The sequence below is a fragment of the Emydura macquarii genome, unplaced genomic scaffold (assembly GCF_026122565.2).
Source record: "Emydura macquarii macquarii isolate MOO-44397 ecotype Brisbane River unplaced genomic scaffold, CSIRO-AGI_Emac_v2 contig_1390, whole genome shotgun sequence".
In the NCBI taxonomy this organism is placed as follows: Eukaryota; Metazoa; Chordata; order Testudines; family Chelidae; genus Emydura; species Emydura macquarii.
The window spans coordinates 4022455-4047538 of record NW_027131527.1 but is presented as its reverse complement, the minus strand read 5'-3'; the positions used below and the strand labels follow the sequence as shown (position 1 = coordinate 4047538).

Below are 25084 nucleotides of genomic sequence, written 5' to 3'. Positions count from 1 at the left end.
CGATCTTGATGCCTGGAGAAGTGGTATAAATTATTAAATTCAATAAGGACAAATGCAAAGTACTACACTTAGGAAGGAATACTCAATTGCACAAATACAAAATGGGAAGTGACTACCTAGGAAGGAGTACTGCAGAAAAGTATCTGGGTAGAATACTGGATCAAAAACTAAATATGGGTCAACAATCTAATAATGTCGCAAAAAAGCAAATATCATTCAGGGATCTTTTAGTAGAAGTGTAAGCAAGGCACAAGAAGTAACTCTCACACTCCATTTAGCACTGATAAAGCCTCAACTGGAGCATAGTGTCAAGTTCTGGGCACCATATTTTGGGAAAGAAATGGGAGAAAGTCCAGATGAGAACAGAAATTATTTAAGTTCGAGAAAACATAGCCTCTGAGGAAAGATTGAAAAAATTGGGTTTGTTTAGTCTGGAGAAGAGAAGATGGAGAGGGGACATAAGTCTCCAAGAACATAAAAGGTTGTTATGAAAAGGAGGGTGACAAACTATTCTCCATAGCCAGTGAGGACAGGACACGAAGCTATGGGCTTAAATTGCAGCAAGGGAGATTTATGTTAGACATTAGGAAAAACTTCCTAACTGTAAGGGTAGTTAAAAACACTGGAACAAAATTACTAGGGAGGTTGTGGAATGTACATCATTGGAGGATTTTAAGAACAGGTTAGACAGAGACATGTCAGGGGTGGTCTAAGATAGTGGTCTAGTCAGGGGTGGTTTAGTCCTGCCTCAGTGCAGGGGACTGCACTAGATGATCTATCAAGGTTCCCTCAAGTCCCACATTTTTATGATTTTTATCCTCTTTTATACAGGATTATATACATTCATGAAAAATCAGGGTGAAATGCCCCATGGAAAAGATCAAAGGCAACCCAATTCACCACTTTGAAGGGTAAAAATACATATTAACAGGTTAATTGAGTCAAACCTTTTCCTGAGTAACAAACACAAATTTTTCTGAGACACACTAGAATACCCAAATTGCACTTTTAATTTGTAAAATGTTCAGCATGGTACTGCTCTTATAGGAATCTCTGCATCTGACTTTCTTTTCCTGTTCTCCCCCATCCTTCCTTTTACTTCCAGGAACATCATCACCTTTTTCTGTAAATTCTCCTTTTTGTTCCCTCCTAATTCCTGTTTTAGTTTATTTTTATGTCAGTTTTTTGCCCTCCCCCCAGCTTGCTCCAGCTCTCCAAAAAGATCCACTCCATGCATGAGTAGACCAGCGAAGTGCAGTTAACAAGTTCTGTACTGGGGCTACTGGGTAAGTGGTAAACTCACTGTTTGTACTTGAATTCTAAGTCTGTTAACCTCTAGACCAAAGGTCTTCAATCTGTGGGGCCCGGCCCCCCTGGAGGGGTGCAGAGAAATGTTGGGGGCTGGGAGGATGCCAGGGCTTGGGCCAGCCCCCATAGGAGGTGGGGAGGGAGCACCACTCTGCTCTGCCCCAAGCTCTGCTCCAGCCCCAACCCCCAGTCATGGCTCCAGCCTCAGCTCCCAGCCCCGTCTCCTGACCTGACTGCCGGCTGCAGTTCACTGGCTTGGCCCCTGGTCCCGCTCCCAGCCTCAGCTGCCACAGCCCCTGGTGTCCGGCCTGCAGCACCTGGCCACAGCCATGGCCCAGCTAGGGTTGCGGCCTCAGTGACCGATAATGGCCCCATTCCCGGCCCCAGCTGCACGCGCACGTGCACCGGGGAGAGGGAGGAGATGTGTACGACCTAAAAACTTTGGGGACCACTGTTCTAGATCATAGCACAAGACATCTTTTTGAGCAGCCTTTTGCAAAGAGGTAAATTTAGGCACTCTTCTTTTCTATTACTCTGTATAGTACCTTGACAATTGATGGCTGTTGTATCTGTACTGTACCCACATGACACACTATAGGTTTCTGAATAAAACAAAACTGACTTCAATTTCACAACTGAGAGAAAATATCAACCCGCAAGAAACAGCAAAAATCTGAAAATGACCTCCAAAATTATCGCAACATATACACTTCACTTTGTACAGATACTGACCTAAGGACTTGTTTATACACAAACTGGAGCTGAAATAGCTAAATGGGTTTTAATTCACACCTTTAGTTATTTCAGAGGAAGTCTGTATACAGACATTTCAGATTAAGAGTGTCCTATTAAACTTTCCACACACAGACTACCACTGAAATAATTAAAGGTGTGAATTAAAATCCATTTAGCTACTTCAGCTCTAGTGTGTGTCTGATAAGCCAATATTCAGTGTGAGCCTCTTTCATGATAGAATAATTCTTCATGGGTTTTTTGTTTTTATGATTTAGTCAATGTGATCGGCAACAGAGTAATGTGCACATCTTGATGCACTGAAACTGATATTCTGAAGCTACTGTGATGTGTGTTATATACTGATAAATAACATGTCAAAATAAATTTCTTAAAATTCAATAAAGATAGAATTTTGAAAAGCCGTTTATGGAAGTGGGGTCTGCAAGACAAACATAGCTCACAATATTTTATGAGAACTACAACTGGTTTAAACAAAACTGGATATAAATTGGATACTAAAAAAAGCAGTAGTGTGAATGAAAGAAATAATGGTACTATTGTCCTTTATATGAAAAACTATTTCTGCAATAAAGGGCAATGAAAAACAGAAAATATCGTAAGTGGGTAACAAAGTGAAAGCTGTGGGAAAAGCTACAGTATGTTCAGTATTTTGTAATGTTCACAGGGAAAAAAACCCTTGATAGGACACCACCACTTAACTCACACTTCCTCCATGAAAGATTCATAACCAAATAACTTCAATATTACACGAAGAGAACTGTTTTGTGACTAAAATTGCTACTTACCTGTACTAAAGCCTGGACAGCATCAATCTGCCCAGTTATCTTTATGCTATCATCTTTCTCTCCTGAACAGAATGAATCAAAAGAACATGATGTTTCCATATTGACAAGACAGTGCCTATTCCGAGCACTATACTCTACCAGATTGATCAGCAGACCCAAGCCCTGGAACAATCAAAGTAAAAAAAGATTACATACAATGAAAAAAAAAGCATCCAAATAAAAGAATCTTACGTGTCACATATAATGATAAATATCATTTTTATACTTTAACTATTTGGTGCTCACCAAGGTACATGCACTCTTATCAAAAGATGTGACGTACAGAATAGGGCCAAATTTAAAAAAAAAAAGTCAGAAGTTAAGTTCCTACATCCATATTTAGGCACCTGTATAAGTGACCAGATTTTCAAGAATGCTGAGTACAAAGCATCTCTCAGCACTTCTGGAGCTCTGGCCCCTTATTTATAATAGAGATTTAGGAGCCTACTGTTTGGCTTACGTTTTTAAAAAAACTTGGCCTATGCATTTTATCTTTTGCCGTTTATGTCACGTAGATTTCCTTCAGTATTGTGAAAACAGAGGCAAAGCAGATTTCTCAAACAAAACCTGTCCCAAACTGACTACATATATTGTACTTTTAAACTGGAATGGACACTGAAACGAGACAGCTATTTTCTTAGAAAATGAGTAAGATGATGTCTCTTGTTGACTCAATTAACTGAACTTCTATCACACTGAACAGATAAGGATTACGTAGAAGATTTTGTATTGCAGGGCTCCCATTTCATTCTAAATTCTCATTTTGTACCATCAAACATCTATTTGTAAAAAAGTTGCTGGGCATTCTTTGTGCACATAGAATTTGAATAATTTGTAAAAGCTTTGTTACAGACTGTAGTCACATAATGGGCACCTTAAAAATCCTTTTACAACGGCAGTTTATTCCTTCAAATGCAGTGTTGGTTACTTCTGAAATTCTTATTTTTCATAATTTGGGTAATGTTTAGGCACCAAATGCTTAAGACATTAAACAGTGTTTGCTCAAACTGTACACAAGTAATACTTCTATTGACGTCCATGCAACATTTTCTTGAGTAAAGGCTCAGTAAAGAAAACTTTAGGATACGGCCCTCACCGTGAAATACTGAAGTAATTCAATATACATAGGACTAGGGCAAACACATTCTTTATATTAATGAAAAAGAAAGGCTTTTTCTTTGTTTAAAGAATGCTATCTTACCAACACCCGAATATCAAATCTCTGTTCTTGAGGTAGGAACTTCGGAACCTGAAGCACACAATTCATAGCTGTGCCTATCAGACCATCTTGTTCACCCGTTTTTGTGCTGCCCCACTCTGTGGGGGCAAAAAAAAAAAGTAAGGTGGTCAGGTCTCTAAGTTTAACAAATTTAAGGTTTTGTTTTTTAAATATCATGCAAACATTAACAAAACAAATCATTTCTAAAAATCAACTGGCAACAAGAGAAGTCCCTTTAACAAAGGATAACACTCTATTTCCCAGTCCCCAAACAATTCCTGGTGACGATTACTGGTTATTTCATTGCTAAGATCTATCATACATGAGCAAATTACTGTAAAGCTTAGGCGGCTGAACACAGTTGGTAGGAATGGCCTATCTTATACTATTTTGATACACAAGTACAAGCGATGGAAAGATCCCTTACCATTATCATTTGTTAAGTTGAGCAAGACACCAATGATGGCCCTCATACAATCTTCCACTGCTTTACCCACATGGTTAGTTACATTCTGGTGAGGCAGAGGCTTATTGTCTGGTAAACAGATGCTGTCTTCAGCACGGTTATATCGCTGGATCAATTCCTCACAATGCTGCAATGCCCTGAGGATGGAAAATGCAGAGAAGACATAAATATCTAACTAACATTGGGAAAGGTAAAATGCCCTAGCACTATGTGCATGATGAAGAAAATGGTGTAAGTGTGAAATATATGCAAAATGTGTTCTATATTATCTAAACATACACTAAAATCAATCTTTTGTTCTGTATTTGTCAGAATTAATTATCTCCATTTCACAATAATGAAATAAATACCAACTGGCTTTCCACCAGGATACAATACACTTAATCGCAGAGTAGTTTGCATAACTGACATCAACTGCTCTGCTTCCTTTCTGCGCGCTGTTCTCACTGCGCTAAGCTACTTGAGGGGGTGGACTTACTCAGTCGACTTCCTGATCGATTGAGCAGGTCTCACTGACCGCTCAATCGATCAAGAAAGATCGATCTGGCGGTGGCGATTTTGCCGCCGTCAGTCTGAACATAGCCCTAGACTATAAGTTTAATTCTTTACTTCATTAGATCAAGTTCATTTTGGCATAACACAAAATTTCACTTATTTCAGTTGAGTTACAGACAAAGCTGGGAAAATGCAGTGGAAAACCAGGGCCTCAATCAAAAATACACAAAGGTCTAAATGTAACACTACATAGTGGATTTTTTTTTTTAAAGTACTCAAGATATCTGATTCACCTACCAACAATGCTTGAAATGCTAATATCAAAGCATGCTTCCATTGGCTAAGTTAGAGCCAGATTCTCAGCCCAGTTATTTGCTTTGCACCCTCCGAGTAGCACGAAAGAGATGCAATCTAACAGCAACTGGCCAGTTGAGAATTTCTCCCAATTCCACAGATGGCAAAGTGTAGGGAAGAACAGAATCCCACTATGCCAGTTGTAAAGCTGGTATGTGATTTCCTGTGGAACACAGCCAGCTGCTCTTACTTATGTCAGAACCCAGGCAGCTTGCAATTCAGGTAACCGGAACTGCCTTCCTAATAGCCCCATACCACATATGCTCAGAAATAAAGTCTTGGCACAGAAAGGAATTTGGCACATAATATTTACTACTTCTGTTATTAAGAGAAATAGTAGCAATAATAGTTTTATTCTAAACTATTAAACAAAATTATAGTAAAACACTAGTATTTTTAAGCTATGTTTACATTAGCCTGTTCCCCCTCTTCCCCGCCTTCAATTTCCCACCACTCCAAGCATTAGTGTAGAGAGAGTTCCAGGCAATTGTTAGTATTCTGTCTATATTCACTTTGCTATCACCATTTCGGTTCCATGGGTTGTGGCAATACTGGGAAATTCTAGGAGAATAAGTATACAGTGTAGACATGGCCTGTATTTATTTTTGTCATACCATGTACAGGAATGCCTGAAATGTCTTTTTATGAGAACTTACTTAGCTGATGAGACTATGAGCTGTGAGTCTTTGTATGCTATCAAATAGCTTTGATTCTCTGGGTTATGTACTGTTACCTACAAAGGAAAAAAACACAATATTAGAGTATTAGGACTAACCTTTTGCTGGAAGGGGGAAGGAAGAGTGAACATGCAATATTTCTCTTCTTTACTCACTACTTTATTTCCTCATCAGTATTTACAAAAACCTTACAGTCAGAAGGCAAGAGTGAAATTGCTATTTGAAGATCTCATGCTCCAAGTGCATTTTCTTTTTTTTTTTTGGAGACAGTAGTCCCAAGTTTTTTCTTGTATCTGGCCCACAGAACACCACAGAATGCCCATCTCAGAACCCCACCATCTCATGCTGAAGACCAATTCTCACACAAGTCCATCTCTGGTATCAAACAGAGCAGCTCTGTGCCATAGTGGAACAGAAAAAAAATCATCCATTATCCCATCAGGAAGACAGTATATATCTGTTCATACTTACACTTTCTAAGACCCGTAAACATCTTTCTGCTCCCCATAATGAAGCAACCAATTTCTCTTCATTTTCATCACTGCTTAGGTGATCCACACATTCTTTGACTAGGTAACAAAGAGAGGCTTTGTTACACTATCAGCAGCATTAAAGAGGTCCTTTCTAAAACCTTTACTTCGAAAAGTACAAACAGCAATACAGACACTAATGGCAATTCTCCCAATACCTCATCAACCCTATTTGTCACACTTTACAAAGATGCTTTATTAACAGGAGCATGATCATCAAATGAATTAGTATTTCAAAAAGTGTTTCATTTATCTGATTAAAGTCTTTTTAAAGAAACACTTTTGATATGGTCTCATACATTTTATGGTTGTGTGCCACTGTAGCACAAAACATCAACTGCCCAACAACACTGATGTGAATACAGACTCTTCCATACTACTACTTAAAAGGTGGAAAACACTTTAGATGGTTTCCCTTTCCTCATGACAAACCTAAGTTTATTTTCTTATTGACCAAGAAGAGATTCTGCAGCAAACTCCCACGGCACAGAATTGTAGATTACTCAGCACATTTTATATTATTACAGAAGCAGAGATATCCAACAATGTACAATACAAACCTTTGAAGTGAAACCAAAGACAGACAAAGAATTGGCAAGCTTGCATCTCTAAACTCTCAGCACCACCTCATTGCTTTATTTTCTTTTACTCAATTCCAAGAGCTAGCCTTCTTCAATTCATTGACATTTGTTTCAACAAATGCCTTCCTTCCCAAATTTTCACCACACTTTGAGCAAAGTGAACCAACAGGTATCTAAAAGGAGCTCAAATTCATGTCTTCTTGAAGAGCTGGCTTTCTGTGGGCTGTCTTTAAAAAGAACGGTTATTTACCTTCGTAACTGTTGAGCAAAACATATCAAAGAACATATCCATTACCAATTATGTATATGTGCACCACATGCACCAATGCCGGGAATGTTTCCCCTAGGGGTATATGTAGAACCAGCTCTAGCACCCTCTGCAGCAGTGCGTGTATGTGCCAGTATATAAGGCACTGCCAGCCCCCATCCTTCTCAGTTCCTTTTGACTGAGGGGAAGGAGGGTGGGTTGTGGAATGGATATGAGCATCAATCTCGAAGAACAAAACAGTTATGAAGGTAAGTAGCCGTTTTTATTTTTTCAAGCGCTTGCTCATGTCTATTCCCAATTAGGTGACTCACCAGCAGTATCTGCGGAGGTGGGCAGGAATTCATTGGCATGCTGACTGTAATACTGCTCTGCCAAAGCCAGCATCGTCTCGGACCTGCTGCTTAATGGCATAGTGAGATGCGAAGGAATCACTGAAGATTGCAGCTCTACAGATGTCCTGTATTGCGACCGGAGCCAGGAAACCTGCTGAGGATGCCTGGGCTCTTGTTGAGTGGGCCATCAGTGAAGCCGGAGGCATGACTCCCACCTGCTTGTAGCAAGCTTGGGTGCAAGCTGTGAACCAAGATGAAATTCTCTGGGATGACACCCCTTTCATCCATTCAGCAACTGCAACGAAGCGCTGCGTGGATCTAAAGAAAGGCTTGGTCCTATTGATGTAGAAAGCCAGAGCTCTCCTGATGTTGAGTGTATGGAGACACCTCTCCTCACTGGAATTATGGGGCTTCGGAAAGAAGACCGGTAGAAAAATAGCCTGGTTGACATGGAATTGGGATATCTACCTTTGGCAGGAATGCCAGTTGTGGGCACACCTTATAAAACACGATGTAAGGGGGCTCAGTGGTCAGGGCCCTGGTCTCAAGACTCATCTCGCCGATGTGATTGCCACTAGGAACGCAACCTTCCAGGATAGGTGCATATGATAGCAGGCTACGAAGGGCTCAAAGTGGGGTCCAGGAAGCCTGGAAAGAACTAGGTTGAGGTCCCATTGAGGGATTGGATCCCACACTGGTGGAAAGAGCATCTCCAGGCCTCTGAGGAATCTGGCTGTCCTCTCATGAGAGGAGACCATTCTGCCCTGTACAGAGAGATGAAAAGCTGATATGGCCACAAGGTGTTTTTCAATTGATAACAAGACCATACCTTCTTGGTTTAGATGGATCAAGTTAGTCCAAGGTAGCTTGGATAGATGATTTAGATGGGGAGATATTGCAATAAGTTCCCCAGCAGGTGAAGTGTTTCCACTTAGCCAGGTATGACACCTAGTGGAAGGTTTTCTGCTACCTAGTAGGACCTGTTGGACATATGTGGAGCAAGTCTGCTCTTCCTGGCAGAGCCAGGGAGCATCAGGTGCAGAGAGACTAGGTTCAGATGAAGCAGCTGGCCGTTGTCCTGAGAGAGGAAGTCTGAACAAGATGGGAGTGCCCAGGACGGGCTACGGACAGATCAAGCAGCGTCCTGAATCAGTGCTATGTGGCCATGCCAGGGGCTATTAGGATGACCTGTGCCTTGTCCCTCCTGATCTTTATGAGGACCTTGTGGATCAGTGGCATTGGTGGGAAGGTGTATATGAGGTCACCCGACCATATCAGGAGAAAGGAGTTGGACATCGAGCCATTGTTGAGCCCCTGCAGGGAACAGAGGTGGTTGCAATTCCTGTTCTACCTGGTGGTGAATAGGTCCACTCGGGGGGTGCCCTGTCTCTAGAAAATGAAGTTGGCCACTTCCAGGTGCCAGGACCGCTCGTGGTGAGAAAAAAAGGATCTGCTGAGGTGATCTGCTAATGTGTTTCTGACCCCCATAAGGTCCACAGCATCAAGGTGGATTTGGTGATCCACGCAGAAGCTCCACAGCCGTAGGGCCTCCTGACAAAGGGCCAGGGACCTGCCTCCCCCTTGCCTGTTGATATAATACACTGAGGCTGTATTGTTCATCAATATTTGAACCACCTGGTCGGACAGTTGGGGAAGGAACACTTCACAGGCCAGTTGGATAACCCTCAACTCCCTGATGTTTATATGCAACACTAGCTCCGCTGTGGACCAGGGACCCTGGGTCTTGAGGATATTAAGGTGAGCCCTCCAGCCTACATCTGACATGTCCAAAAGCAGCCACAAAAGGTACACCTCCCATATGTGCTGTGGCTTTGTCCACTATGATAGGGAGGTAAGTATCAGTGGAGGGACCATGAGGACCACGTTCAGATGGTTCCCAAATTAAGTGTGCATCGTTGCCAGCCACATCTGCAGAGATCTGAAGTGCAGCCTGGCATACTGGACCATGTAGGTGCAAACTGCCATGTGACCCAGCAGCCTGAGGCACACCCTCGCTGTGGTAAGCAGGTGGGCTATGAGCTCCGATATGGCCAAGAATCTGGCTTCTGGTAAGAACACTCTGGCTTGGGTGGAGTCTAAGAATTTATTGGTGCAGTCCATCTTCTGAACCAGAATCATCACTGATTCCTCTTTGTTTATTAACAGGCCCAGTGCTTGGCAGGTGATCGGAACAATGTCAATGCTGTGTTGGAGCAACCCTTGATGAGCCAGTCATCCAGGTAAGGAAAAACCTGTAGGTAGGCTGTGACAACTGCCATTCATTTGGTAAACACGCACGGTGCAGTTGATAGGCCAAAGGGAAGCACTGCAAACTGATAGTGCTGCTTTCCAACCATGAAGCAGAGGAACCTCCTGTGGCCTGGAAATATGGAAGTAGGTATCTTAAGTCGAGGGCAGCGTACCAGCTGCCCGGATCCTGAGAGGGAATTATAGAGGCTAGAGAGACCATATGGAACTTCAACTTCTTGAGATATCTTTTTAGGCTGAACAGATCCAGGAGACTGGATCCTGGGTAGTGGCTGGTAATTCGCCTTCAGGGGCACCTTCAAAAGGTCTGTTTGCCCCCATTAGCGTAACTGCTCGAGCCTGACTGGGAGCAGCAACTGGGGATTTGTCCTAGTACCTTTTATAACTTGTTTTTATTTTTGTATGATCTCCTCGGAACTGACTCCCAAACCTCTGCGGCTGCTGGGGCCTGAAGCGTCTTCTGGCGGATGATAAGATGTATAGACTCACGGAGCACAAAGTAGCCCTGGAGTCCTTCAGCCCGTGCCAGGGCTCCGGGGACCAGTGGCACTCCGAAGACCAGTGCTGGAGGTCCGGATACTGGTGGTGAGAACCACAGTGTGGTTCTGGGGACCAGCGCTGCGGGTCTGGTGACCACTGGCAAGTCAGAGACCAATGCCTTGGTGTCAGGGATCATTGCGGTGGTCTCATTGCAGGTTTTTCCCTGCATAGCCCCACAGTTGATGGTGTTTGGTCCCAGTGAGGAGGCTGCCCCTCCCAAGATGTCGGGGGCATGGGAATTGCCAGAAGGTCCTTTACGGCCTGGAATGCCTCCAGTGTAGTGGACACCGCAAGGTACCAAAGGCCCTTGCTTCTCCCAGGAGTCGGCAGTTGGTCTGGGATAAGGCTTGAAGGCCAGACGGGTTAGGACACCCTCCCACCCCCAGCCCAAGGACCGGCAGTGATTGGTGGCCGGATGCAGGTCTCACATGGTCTCCTGTGCCTCTCTTATCCTTTTTTGGTGCTGGCAAGTGCCCCCACTCACTATGCATCTTCTTTGGACAAGGGGCAGTCTTTTACTGCAGCTGCAGGCTTCCCCGTGGCACCCCCGATGGGAATCTGGCCACAAGGGCAGTGGCCCATGCCATGGCAGTTTTAGAACCCATGGGGATTCCATCCAGCCATGGGTTCACAAGGACAATTGCTTCTTTGATCTTTTCTGTGGCACTGGGGATGGTGATCCATGCCAGGAACAAGACAGTGCTTTGGGGGCGGGGAGGGGTGCTCCACACCGAAGCTGATTTACTCAGCACCGAGTCTGACCAGCACAGTTCCAATGCTGGTCTAAGTGCCAAGCCGACTCCATTAGAAGTGCCTATAATCTAATGTCCCGATCCTTCTTAGTGCAGGGCCTGAAGCCTTTACAAATTCTGCACCACTCCTGCACCAGGGCATGCCCCGTCACTGGGCTGATTTTCTTTAAAACTAATATTATATATATATAGTATTATATTGTATTATATATAGTATATATATATATTATATATATAGTATAATACTATACTAAAACTAACACACGAACACTAAACAAATAAACTAAACTATGTAGACCGAGGAACAGTGAAAAACTAGGTTGGAAGAACTTGCCGCAGCAAGAGAACGTTCCAGCACTGTCACAGGCAGTAAAAAGGAACTGAGAGGGAAGGGAGCTGGCAGCACCCTCTATATTGATGCATACACACGCCACTGCAGTGGGTGCTAAAGCCTGACCTACGGTTACCATTGGGAAAAAATTTCCAGCACTGGTGCATGTGGCACACATATACCTAATTGGGAATAGACATGAGCAAGCACTCAAAGAAGAAGAAAATGAGCCTGGAATAGGACAATATTCTAAAAGGGGGTATCATTGGTGTCTTGTGAAGTAACAGAATTCCAGTACCCATACACAGTATATAAGAAAGACAATGCCCCCAAACCCAAACTCCTAAGTTACCCCACTTGTATCCTATTATCCAGCTGAAATAACAACATACACCCATTATGTATTTAGTAATTAATCTGTTTTCAATGCAACATGCTATACTTTAATGAGGCATTAATTTTTCACAACAATCTGATGTGGAATTTTAAGTACTTTTTGATAGTTTAAGTACAAGATATACATTTTTTCTTTCCTCTCACCAGATAAAAGAAATTCAGAAAAGCTGGCAACTTAAAGAAAAATCTTCCCCTCATACATCCCTGTCTAATTCATTAATACTTTTCAATGCGTCAAAAAGAAACATATCCAATATATACCTTTATCTACAATATGATCAAGACCACCCAGAAGTCGCAGCTCTTCTTTAAACCAGTCCCCTGCTCGTTTTGAGGTGAGAGACAGTAATGTCTCCATTGCCAAATGCCCAGTCTGAAAAAATCAGAAATTAGAATTAGTAAAGTAATTCCATCACCAACAACTATTGACAACTGCATCATAGCACATGAAAAATACCTTATATAAAAATAATCTTAGAGCCTTTAGAATATGCAATAATTCTGAATCCATGAGTTAAGAAGAAATTGTACTACTATTTAGCTACGGAAATAGTTTTCTGAGTGAACAACAGTTTGACAAGTGTTATGAACGTCTCTCTTGTCCCCCAAAGGTATCCACACCACAAGTCTATTGGAAGCCATCAATACAGTATCACAACTAGAGAGGTGCGGAGTGAATCCTGTAGTTCAAAGTCTATATTTCAGGGAACTTAAGAAAAAAGTCATGGCTACTGTCAAAATAAAGTCATTTCAGTGTTTAACTAAAAGAACTCCATAAGTTCACTGTAAGTTTATAGTCTCATGACCTAACTGAAGAAAAGTTCTCTCTTCTGTGTAGAGCAGCCACCAGAGGGAGCAAGAGAAACTGGCAAGGCTTTAAAAGAAGCTTGACTGAATGGCAAAGGAAGAGCAAAAATACTTTTGCACTTTCATTTTTATATTTCTTAATTTTGCCAGTATTTTAGAAGAGTCAAACTGTCTCCTTTCAGTTGCACTTCCTGTTATCAAAACACCAAGCTGAAAAAGGAAATGGCCAAATCAGCCAGCAGCAGAAAATAAGAAAAGCCACAGAAAACACTGCTTCTCTGTTTTCCAGATATGTTAGCTTTCCCCTCTTGCTGAAAGCATTTTGATTTTACACTATTCAAAAAAATATTAATAGGACAGGCACCAGTTATAATAAAGTCACACTGGGAAAAACCGACCAGCATTTACAATATTTTCTATAGTTAGACTAAAGAATACTTAGGACACACCAGAAATGCCACAAACACTGAAAAATTTGAGGGTTACCGCTATACCTCATTCCTACCATAAAAAAGTTTAGATTAAAAAAATGTTAAGTTTACCAAATAATAACTTCCTGCCATGTTCTTACCAAAACCTGTGCATCCATGAGCTGAACCATATTAGATTTTATTTTGCTGATTGCCTTAATAAGGCTAATGTCAATGCAACCATGAACAGAAACAAAGACAGGTTACATATCTTGCAGAGATAATTTAAAGCTACACAGAACTGGACAACAAACAATAATGATATCTACATCATACACTAAAGATGCAGGTAAATCAAACCCTAGGCCATAAACCAATTTAATAATTTCATGTATACCACATAAATACAACAAATAAAAGAGCAGGATAGAAGAGAAGTTTTCAGTGGAGATAACTGCAGACCACTCCACTTTTAAGTTTCATGCCTGAGCTAAAACGTTGATGTTTATGCAGCTATGAATGAATGGATACTGCTAGGGACTCTACAGTGGAATGATCTTGGGCTACATGGGGTATTCTGTGCACAGCATTTTGGAGTGCGAGAGTGAATCCCGCTAGCCCAAATCTGTCAACCCAGGCTGGAAGACTTTGGCTTTCACAGGCTCCAAAACACTGTGCAGACATACCCTATGGGTCCCTAGATGCTTCCACTGAAGCCCAGCATTCTTTAAGTGTTGATCTTCAAGGAAGAGGTGAAGGTAGGTTAGTGTGAATATACAGAATCACCCCTCCCGAAGAGCTAGTTACAGGCAAAATAACCATCTTTTCTTCTTTGACATTGCCTCCGTATAGTCTCAATGGTGAGAGTTAAGATAGTAATACAATATTTTGGAAGGTGAATTAATGAGTTCTATTTAAACAAAGAATATAGAATTGCCCTTCCAAAGCAAGCCAAATCCACAACAAATGGAGTGAGTAATGCTGTGTAAAATTCTGAAGAGAACTTCAGATAGCAGTCCTGCAGATTGCTGTGATGGAAGTGTTCCAAAGGTATGTTTATCAATGTTTCCTTCGCCCTAAAAGACTGAGTTCTAAGTCAAAATACTGACACCTGAAACAAGGCATCATATATTCAGTGCAAAATTTAATCCATTAGAATTTGCACTATTTTTTGGCAAAATTATGTCAACCAAATCAGCCTCCTTGGTGTCAGAGCAGACCTGGAATAGGTCTCTGAGCATGCCACTAATTTGTAGCTGGACGTTTCAGGACTGGATGTTGTTTATGGAAATTCAATTTATTCAGCATCAATATCTTAAGGATGGTAATTTTGCTGTGAAATAAACAGCCAAATTAAAACAATAAAATCAACCTCAAATTCAGCCTCACTCAAAATTTTCCAGTATTCAGATGTTCCTAAAGTCCATAACCATGTGCTATAAAAGCCTATGAAATTCTAATCAACCTAAAATTAAAATGCCAACCATATTGCGTTATGTCATCATAAACCCCTTAACTGTAGCTTGCAGCTATATGGTCAGATTATTTTCCTTAAAACAAACTCTTTTCACTGACATAGAATACTGTCTTCTAATGTCAATTTAGCAATTTGTTCCATAAACGAAAGTTTGAGGAAACAGCGTGGAAGGATGACAATATTACAAAAAATTATGTCTGGAGATAAAGCCTCTAAAAACTTCAACCTACAGATTTTTGACAAAAACTGATTAAAAACGAAGTATCAGACTAATAAAAACCGCAGTAAAATTCAGAAACAAAATACTCAAAAAGCATTAAGGAGAATGCATTACACAATGTAACATTGAGAAAAACCTAAAGCTTATAGTAACAATTGTTACACTGAAATGCAGGCTATATTAGTTTTACCATCTAATGGTAATATACTATTAGTTGTACTGTCCCAGATCAGACTAGTGGTCCAGCTAGTCCAATGTCCTAATCAGTGTGTCCGCAATTCTTTTAAACTTAACATTTTTGAAAGCTTTATAACCTATCCATTATTATTTGCTCTAGGGTGAAACTAGCAAGAGAAGTGTCAGCCAGCAGCTTTAATCATTTTAATTTAAAAAAAAAAATCAGTTTGTTCAGTTGTAATCAAAGATCTTCTAAAAACCTAAGTAAGGTGCTATTTATATATCTACACAATTTATGAATACACTGCAGTATATTCTGTGCTATCAAACAGGATGTATAAGATGGTCACGTGTTTTTATATCAAATCAAAATTATACATATTCTCCACTTCAAAGTGCTAGAAATGTGTATTAGAAGTACAAGAAGGGCTGGCTAAATCTTGGTCAGTCCATTGACAAAACACATTTGGACACTATACAAATAGCAAAACAATTTCCCCTTCCTCCTTGTTCAGTATCTTTTTGGCCTTTCTACCACCACTGCATAACAAAGGAAAAAGCATCTGAACAATCTGGTACTAGCCACTATTGGAGGCAGGACTTTGGAATACTTGGACCACTGGTCTGATCTGGGATGATAGTTCTTTGTAAGAAATTTAAAAGATCCAGAAAAGCAAAGATATTTAGAAGGGAAATCAAAATCTTTACCTCATCACATTATGCCTGAGTATTGCTATCCAACTACTTGATAACACACCTGGAGCAGCTTGAAAATAATTTCAGCTTTCATTGTGATTTTTACCCCTTCTACAGCACAACCATTACCGATTTTACCTAATCTGGATACATGACATATTAATTGTATACAGTAGATCAAAACTCAGGGACACAAATAGTCTGGAACCAAATACTGTTATCAAAATTTTATAAACTCATGTTAATTTATTTTTATTAAATTACTAATCTATTACTAGCTACGATAGGACTATTAATTGGTGAATTGCAGACAAGTGCTGAACTATTGTAGTTTACTATACAAAACTAGAGTACCCTTTAATAGAGAAGAATTTGAAAATTTAAGGATGAAAAAGCATGCACTGCACGTAAGATATTCTACAAAGAAAATATATGAAGTTTCAGACAACTTTTGGATCCTTATAGAGTATCACAAAGCACAAGGTAAATACTTAGTTATGACTGGAATTGAAAGATGGTTGCTGTTAATAAATTTCGATTTACCAAGTATTTCACTTTGGATAAGTTTTAAAAAAGATCCTTCAAACCCAATCATGAAACCTACCGTGATATTTTCTAGATCAAGATGCTTGTTGTGAACAGTTTCACAGAGTCTCCGGATTTTTTCCTTTATTTTGTTCATGTCTTTTTCATTAAGCAGCTTGGCAGAAGAAGCGTCTTGCTCTAGCTCCAAAAGTCGAATCATCAGATCTAGACTAGCTCTGTCTAGATCCATGTTCAAACGATCTCTACTCAGGATGTACATAAGAGCCGCTGTACAAAGTGACAGATTCTTGAAAACAAAAAGACAAATATAAAATTGTAGCAACATCTGTGCTAGATGAAGAATGCACAAACACTTAAACATGAAGAGTTTTTATTAGACAAAGTTGGTGATTTAGGGGAGAAATTGGTCAGATTTTGCCTAAACTAGTACTGAAGCTAATAACTATAACTGTGTCTGAATATTGTTCTTTCTAGCGAGATACTAACACAGTTTCTCTGGCCAATGTATGCAAAGCATAAATCACATGATTCATTTTACAAAATCCTGCTAGAGAAACAAGGCCTTTGAAAGTACCCCAAAGCAGTTAGTGGTGCAGAGAGATAGCACGTGGAAACTTCACAGGGAGGTGGCAATGCGGAAGGGAATTATGGGAGGGACAGGAAAGAAGGGGAGGCGGCAGGGGTGCTGGGGATATTGTCTGGCAGAGAGTGAAATTTTGGTTAGCTAGGAGGAATACAAGAAAGGAGATAGAGATGAAAATGGAAGAAGCTGCAGGGATGAGCTTCGGGTCATATAAACACCACCCCAGTGAGCAGGGAATCACTGTCTATAGATGGTTGGGGTTTCCTAGCACAGAGCCTCACACCCAGGGAAACCCTATCCTATCCACTGGGGTAAAAGCTTCCTCAATCTTGCCCATAAGAGGCCAGGCAAAAACCCATCCTCCACTAGGTGAGAAAAAGCCAATGTCTTTCCCCTAATGTTTTCACCTTCTGGACAACTGGGGGTGAACAATGGCTCCTCCTCGGTGAAAAGAGAGGGACACCACCTCACCTGTCCTCAAGAACCCCACAAGAGTAAATCCTCATGGGGATTCAAAAGCAGAGGGAGGCCACAAGGACTCAGATGCAAAGATATTTAGGCTCCTAACTCCCACTGAAATCAGTGGAAGTTGGAAGCCTAAATATTGTTGTGGATTTGGGCCAGGGTGCCAAGAATAGAAGGCAGGGACAGAGTAAACATGAAAAAGGTCAGTCTATTGGTTACCAATCCCACCTGGCCCTCTCATCATGCAAGGTCAGCATTTTTTTGAGTTTGTAATTAGTTGTCCATCATTCCAGTGGAACTCCAAGCAACAAGCAGAACCTTTTATGGAGCTCAGAGCTCTGCTGGGCAGACACCTTCCAAAAACCCTTAAAAAAGATGCTGACTCTATTGACATCTGAAGGGGAAGGAACTGATCAACATTGGGCTGGGTCAGGTGGAACAGAAATATAGAGAATTAAGTATTTGTTGAAATTAAAGGCTTGGTTGTTCATATACAGACCTAAAAAGATCAGGGTGACTGCCTTTACACCACCACCTAAAGGCAACTGATCTACAGACATGCTAAGGTCTCTGTGAGGTTAGTCACCCCTAACTTCAAAAGCCTTCTTGCAAACCCGCCATCCTTTGCTGCCCATTCCCTCCAGTGGACTCCCAGTATTCAGCTTGTTCTCTACCCATGCTGCACCAGTCCCCTCCCTCCATTCTCACACCCTATTTCCTGCCCTTTCTCTACAGCTCCCCAGTCCAGTTTTAAATGTTTAAACTGAACCACAACAAAGGACACAGCTTGGAGGGTTGGGGAAGAGGGTAAAGGAAGGGAGGTGGTATTGACTGCATTAGAGTAGATATGTTGAGAGGTGTCACTGAGCAGCACAGGGAAGTAGAGTTGGGCGGGTTCAAGGAGAAAAGGGCAATGGAAGAGCTGGAGGTTTCTGTGCATGTGCACACAGAAAGCCTATTTAGGCTAATGAGTCTGCAAAGGGAGCTGATAAGCCTCCAAAAGACTTCAGTAAAGTAGGCAAGCAAAGAGGCTGGGAGCTATGTGGAATGCAGAGAGGTAGGTGAGATGGCAGGGGCCATGTGGGAAATAAGCAGAAAGATAACATGGGTGCCAGGGGACCTTAGGACAATAAAACCCCGTAATGGGAACCTCCTTAAACTACTACGTGCTAATAAAGGAAAGCTATTTTATACCTCAAAAAGATTATGGATCCCGGTCACATCATGTGTACATCTTTATACACTGGCCTGCCTGACCAGGATTTGGTCCATACTGAAGATTTGTTTAAAAAATTCAGCCTCAATGTCAGAAAAATATTCTGCACATGCACACAGAAATCTACCCGTGTCAGTTTAAGAGTTCTGAACACCACCCTATGCTGAGAAGAGATGCTGGGGAGTACGGAAAGGGGGTCACTGGTGCAAGATTTAATAAAATCCTACTTTTGGATTCATCACAATATATATATTTTGAATTTTTGGACTATGAAGTTTTCCCAGAAAATATTCTTTAGATTTAAGCTACTTAAATAATGCAGGATTTTCAGACTCCTCCTAACAAACATTGGGGAGGGGAAATAGGAGAAGAGATGGTGAGATAGGTAAAATAAATAGGGCTTATGACAGACATCTGAAGGCAACCTTGATTATGGAATTGCAATTGATGCCTTCATAACAGGATTCAGGAAAAAAGTCTTCAGCTCTTGTTACATACACACCAAAAACTGCAGCCACTTACTCCCACTCAGAATAATTTTGATCTTTGTCTCCTCTTGCTCATTCTATTTATATTCCAGCTTGTGGGAACAGATAGTTATTTTCAAAGGTTCAGCACTGTATTTTAATTTATTCTCTAGTTCTGAATTAGTCACATGTTGAAGATTAGAAACACACTTGTGTACGCAACTGCTGACAATTTTCATAAAAACCGTTTGTTTTTAAAATTACTGATTTAGTGCTCTGAAGCGTTCACAACATATTCTGAAAAAGATAGTTAATTAAGAAACTGCAGTTTAAATACAAATGGTCATCTTTGAAAAATACTTATTCCACTTAAATGGCAAGTTTGTATTTGGGGATAACTCAGATAAGTGGTAATTTTATTGTGCCTACTGGGTTCAAAATAATTTATTCATTGCAACTACTGTTTCATACCTTCATAAGGTAAACAAACAATCTTATTATCTCAAATCCATAATAAAGTATAGTTGCAGTGGAAGTAATTGATCAACCATATTTATTTCCATTTATGATGTCATTTGGAGAAAAGGCTTCTCTCTTTCCCAAACTATTTTACTAAAAATATTTACAAAAATGTGCATATATCAAGTTTCCTTTTTCAAACCTTTCTAAATCCAAGTGAAGCTAGTACTACCCAGATCATCAAATGGACACCAGGTCATACGGTAAGAGTAAGTTCATTTTTTTTATTTTGAAGTAATTGTTTCCCCATTTTCTTTTGGACTGGCCTGAGATCTGTGTTACTCGTGTTGAGACTTAGGGACAAAATCTATTTCTAATTATTTGAATAAAATTAAAAATGTTAGTGAAACACAAATGTTTAATGGTAAAGGTATGCAACAGCAGTGAGAAAGTATGCAGAGGGATATTTCATTTAAAGTATAAGCATGTATCTCTAGTTACAGAATGACTTTGTCAATTATTCTGTGTGATATGAATATAGCCGTTCAGAACATTGTAGTTCCTATATCTAAAATACATTTAAAAGACATCATATGAAAACCTAACTTTCTTTTCAACTTATTGAAAGTTGAATTGGTCAAATACATTTCTCGAAAAAAGTAATAATTTGAATGGTTTTTTTGCTGCAATCAAATATTGCAAGTACTCTTTTGAAACTGGTGTTTTAGTTCATCTGAAAATAAACTAGCGATGGCAACAATTAAAAACAACATAGCCCAAGACATTATTGCATATGAGGACCACCCATCAGCCAAAACAATGAGCTCCAAGTGATTCCCTCAAAAAGTTTCCTGTAACACAGAAATGGCTTGTGTTTGGCTAGCCTTGGTGTCATGACTACAAAGGTATGAGATTGTTACTTTTAAAATGTACTCATTAGCATTTCCATGCCACTCATCATCACTATTTGATAGCTTGCAGGAAGACAGAAAATGTAACACTGTTCCCACATGTTGACTTGACAAAATACAATAGAGATCAAAAACAGATGGTTGGATTTTGCGATTTATTAACTACACAAAGGATCCAATGGATGTTTCTAAAATCAGCTTCTGTAACCATCCCTCCTCATGGCATACTCCACAGAAGTCTAGGGAGAAAAAAATAATGGCAGCCCCTAGTCTTAGAAATGTTTTCCACTGAAGCTCAACCCAACTTGTGAGGTTTGGGGTAACAGGAAAACTCATATAGCTTCAGTTTCATCCCACTGGTTAGTGTATCTTAAGTAAACAGGTCACCCTTACAAGAATATGTTTCATTGACAGTTAACGTTGTGCCATCCTACAACTTACAGCACTGCTTAAGAATACCAGTGTAGGATGCACACAATATAGACAATTATAAAGAAAAAGGACAGCATCTACATCTAAGCTGTTTTATACTAAAGAGTTTAAGTATGGTGATAAATATCTAGGTTCTTCTTTATTTTTATTACAATGAAATTGGAAAGAAAACTAGAAAAGTTAATAATATTCTAAGTACTGCTTTTAAGCTAAATGTGATGAATAAAAATAGTATGAAACTCAATGTATAAAGACGATTTGAAATCACAAACCTAAACTCAGCACAAAAGCTTTTAAAAGATTATGCATTTTAAATAAGCTTCATCAAGCCCCAAAAATGTATGGGGAGAGGTGTCGTGAGGAGAATCAAGAGTTTCTGCCACTTTTGATTGCATTCAAGAGATCATGTACATTCTCTTCATTCTCTTGAATTTCTCATGCTATGTTTCTGTGTAGACTTCTAAAGTCAAGCCATTATTTCCAGAAAAACACTAAAAAAATATAATCAACCTAAAAAACCTAATATATGCATTTCTATACTTCCATGATCTCCAGTCATTTATGTATCGCCATCCCAATGTGACCTGAAACTAACCAATTACATATGATACACAAAATTTGAATACCTGATGGTGTTGGGAATCATCCAGTGTTTTGAAGACCATGGCTACCATCCCATGTGCTCTCAGGTGCATTCGGAAACTGGGCATGGCGCACTTTGTCGCCAAGCTAATAACACTGGAAAAAACAAACAGGCATTAGTGTGTTTTAAAGTGACTACATTTATTTAAGAAAAAGCCTAGTTAAATAAACAGGTCTAAGAAACATAAATGTGTATATCAGAAAGTCCAACTGCTGGTGGGCTTATAAAAAGGCTTGTTCTGTATATTCTCGTAAGGTTTACCTCCAATCTCAAATGGAAAAGATATGAAGCATTCTATTTTAGTGTTGCTTTCTCATGCTGGGTTAAGTCTGGTTTCTTCTTTTAACGTCAGCTACAACAGGATTGCAAATGAATAAGATCAAGTGTTTTGGGAACAACTTTTAGTTGAAAGAAAAACCTTCACTAGTAAGACATACAAATTTGGTGAAGAGGACCAAGAAAACAGACACCATAGTTAAGGTTAAACTGCTTCCATTATATGCCTCTTTGTAATCCCTCTTTCCCAGGCAATATTGTGAAATATCAGTTTTAGCCTGAAGTTTTACATAGCAAATCTGAAGCCAGGAGGAGGATTTGAGAGGAAAGTTTGGAATAACCCAACAAGTCATTTTTGAACTAGAGGAAAAGAAGGGCTCTGCTTTGGCAATCAAACCATCAGGTATACACATCTCTCTCTTACTTCAGATCTCGCCTTCCCCCCTTCAATGTTCAAAATGCCTGCTTAGAATGGGTAGTCATGGATTTGGGGTTTTTTTGTTGCCCGCCACCCCCACACACAATTTCTTTAAAAAAAGAGTGCTTTTCATAGCTCTAATTAGGATTGGGATTGTGCCACCTAAATCTAAATCTACAGTTCAAGTTCTTCTTCTACAATAATTGTAGTTTTGCCACAGCTGTACACAAAAAAGAATTTTACAAGGATGGAAGATAAAAGGGATTTTGATAAGGCTATAGAACCATTCTCCTTGATATTTTTTAGATCTAAAACTATAGAAAACAAACAATAATGAGCATGAAAAAACATTTTCAAAATGAGAATTCGTATATCTATTTCCATTTTCATCCAGAACAGGATTTAAATGCACAATGCAAGATGCAAATCTAGAGATGGGCGAAATTTAACAAAAGAATTACTATAATCTAATGCTCATGTTTTACATCTCCAGAATCCTAACAAGGATTGCTACTTAACCCCAGGCCTACAAAAGCTGCAGGGAGCACCAGTGTTGGCTATGGTATTCTCAACAGGAAATAAAGAACAGAGTTGGCAGAGTGAAGGAAACCTCAGCATGATATTATGTATTATCACAGTCAGTGTCTGGGGATGCTTTCTACATAATTCTTTAAAAACTGAATTTTCTATTAAAGATCAGTGCATAGATGCTTCCTCACTTACAATCATATCGAAACAAAAAAAGACTACAATAAATAAATTTGTATTCAAGTAGTATAACAGTAACTTTGGGGATGTAATTTTACTGCACAAAATTTTACTGCACTCTTTTATCCTTCCCCACATTATACACTCACACTCATGATACACTGTCCATGTCATCTCCAATATTTTCAGATTTGTTTTGTTCCAGCCAAGAGAAACACCAGGTAACTACTAATGTTTTAACATCACATATTAACAGAAATATATTTAATGCACTCTGTTCCTTTGAATACAAGAAACATATACAAGGTTTTTTATGTTAAAATATCTCACCTAAGGCAACGTGTGTTTAGGGGCTGATTGCTCTTCAGTCCACTTAACAAGTACTCAATATCGTCTGTGAACTCTTGATTTTCACCAAATTCTACTACATCATTGAAGTGCTTTACATGTTGAACAACAGTGTATAACTGGAAGATACAAAGATATTTTGAACGCAATAAATTGCTGTCAGAATGGATTATAAAATTAACACTTAATGTTATCTTTAAAAAACTAATCAGATTTTAACTGATGACATTTTACTGAAGACAACTTAGGTCATTCAATTAATTAGACATAAAACCATTAACTTTAATGATGAAAGCTAAACTTTCACTTTGACACCGTTCATTCAGTATATAAAAGAATTACCAATAATTACCTGAAAAATGTATTGAAAATACTTACTTCTTTGTCTTCTTTCCTACATTTCAATGCAGTTACTATCTCTTGATAGGGCTGAGTTGGTATTGTCACAGTTTTTATCACTTTGGGAGGTGGTGCAGGAGCCTTAAAAACTCCATCATCTTTATGAACGGTTTCCTTTGAAGATAGCCTTACCTATCAATAAGGAAGTGCTAAAATGGGCAGATGTTTTGAGCATACAAACATACACTAAATACATACGGAAACAGAACAGTGTGTGCATTTGTCAAATTAAAATATTGGGTTTTCTGAGACCCCCGAGGTGTACTGCACCATTCTTCAAGTTTGGAATATGCCAGATAATTTAAATGTTGTTTTAAACATAACATTTCATTTAAGAAAAAAAGATATGGTCTGGTAGGATTTCAAAATTAAAAGAAGAGATGGAATCTTTTGCACACTGATTCACTTTAGCTGATCATCAGGATAGGTAAAATTACCAAGTTTGTTTTTTCAAAATAATTAAAAATCTTGGTTGCCTCTTACCATGCACTGACCATCTTAATTCCTGGAGGCTCCAGGCATTACTGAGCTGGTTGCTATATTCAGTTATTAGCACACTTTCAACTAGTCTTAATCTATGGTTTGACAATTATTTTTTACCTCTGTCCCAACATGACTGGGATGGAAATTATATTACCTACAATCCTCATCACTAGTTACTAGAGGCTGCTGTTCTGGTTGTGGCTGCTGCTAGCAGAAGATTTCTCTCCTGCCATTTGACCCCAGAAAATGCTTCCTGTCTGCAGGTAGCAGGTTTCCCAGCTTCTTCCCTAGCACAAGAGAAAATGTAGAGGGAAAGTGTTGTGGGCACTGTGGAAGCTTCAATATATATAGGATGCTTTTGCAAATTAATGCTATTCTTCCTGCACTGGTTTTATATTTATTCACATTTATATTTTACGCACACACATTTTACAACATGCAAAACTATAACAAAACTTACTCTCTGTACATGCGTGCGACTGTTAAAAGTAATGGGGAGTGGAGTGCCAGTTTCACTGTAGCTATCTGGCAAATCCCCAGCCTCCTGGCTGTCTCGTTGGGATGGTATTACAGGTTTCCTCCTCACCTACTCTGTATATTTTAATAGAATGCTGCTTTAAGCAGCAATGCCAGCCTGTCATCAGGCTGCTTCTGTTGGCCTAACCCTAGATTTGACTTATGACATAACCAAAAAGACAGGTATGGGTTTTACCACTGGTGGAAAAGTCCATAAGACCTTTCAGGAATCAAAGCTGTGGTAGGGAGGGTGAACCTGCAATGAACTAATGGTAAGTCGACATCTTGAGAGATAGGAGATAGCAGGTATAACTGGTCTTCTTGTGTTCA

General features: G+C 39.7%; 1 protein-coding gene across 4 annotated transcripts in view; it reads right to left on the bottom strand.

Moving 5' to 3' along the window:
• WAPL (WAPL cohesin release factor) overlaps positions 1–25084 on the bottom strand; it is a 113832-nt gene that overhangs the window by 6085 nt on the left and 82663 nt on the right. For all 4 annotated transcript variants that reach the window (XR_010920637.1, XM_067552520.1, XM_067552521.1 and 1 more), the window contains exons 6-15: positions 23735–23887; positions 23339–23475; positions 21590–21701; positions 16489–16716; positions 12359–12470; positions 6571–6668; positions 6079–6155; positions 4535–4710; positions 4090–4205; positions 2850–3011 (exon numbers count right to left, since the gene is read on the bottom strand). Coding sequence is in view for 3 of the 4 variants with exons in the window: in XM_067552520.1 (XP_067408621.1) it covers positions 2850–3011; positions 4090–4205; positions 4535–4710; positions 6079–6155; positions 6571–6668; positions 12359–12470; positions 16489–16716; positions 21590–21701; positions 23339–23475; positions 23735–23887 (1371 nt within the window). In the remaining variant the exon portion in view is untranslated. The remainder of the gene's footprint in view (positions 1–2849; positions 3012–4089; positions 4206–4534; positions 4711–6078; positions 6156–6570; positions 6669–12358; positions 12471–16488; positions 16717–21589; positions 21702–23338; positions 23476–23734; positions 23888–25084) is intronic.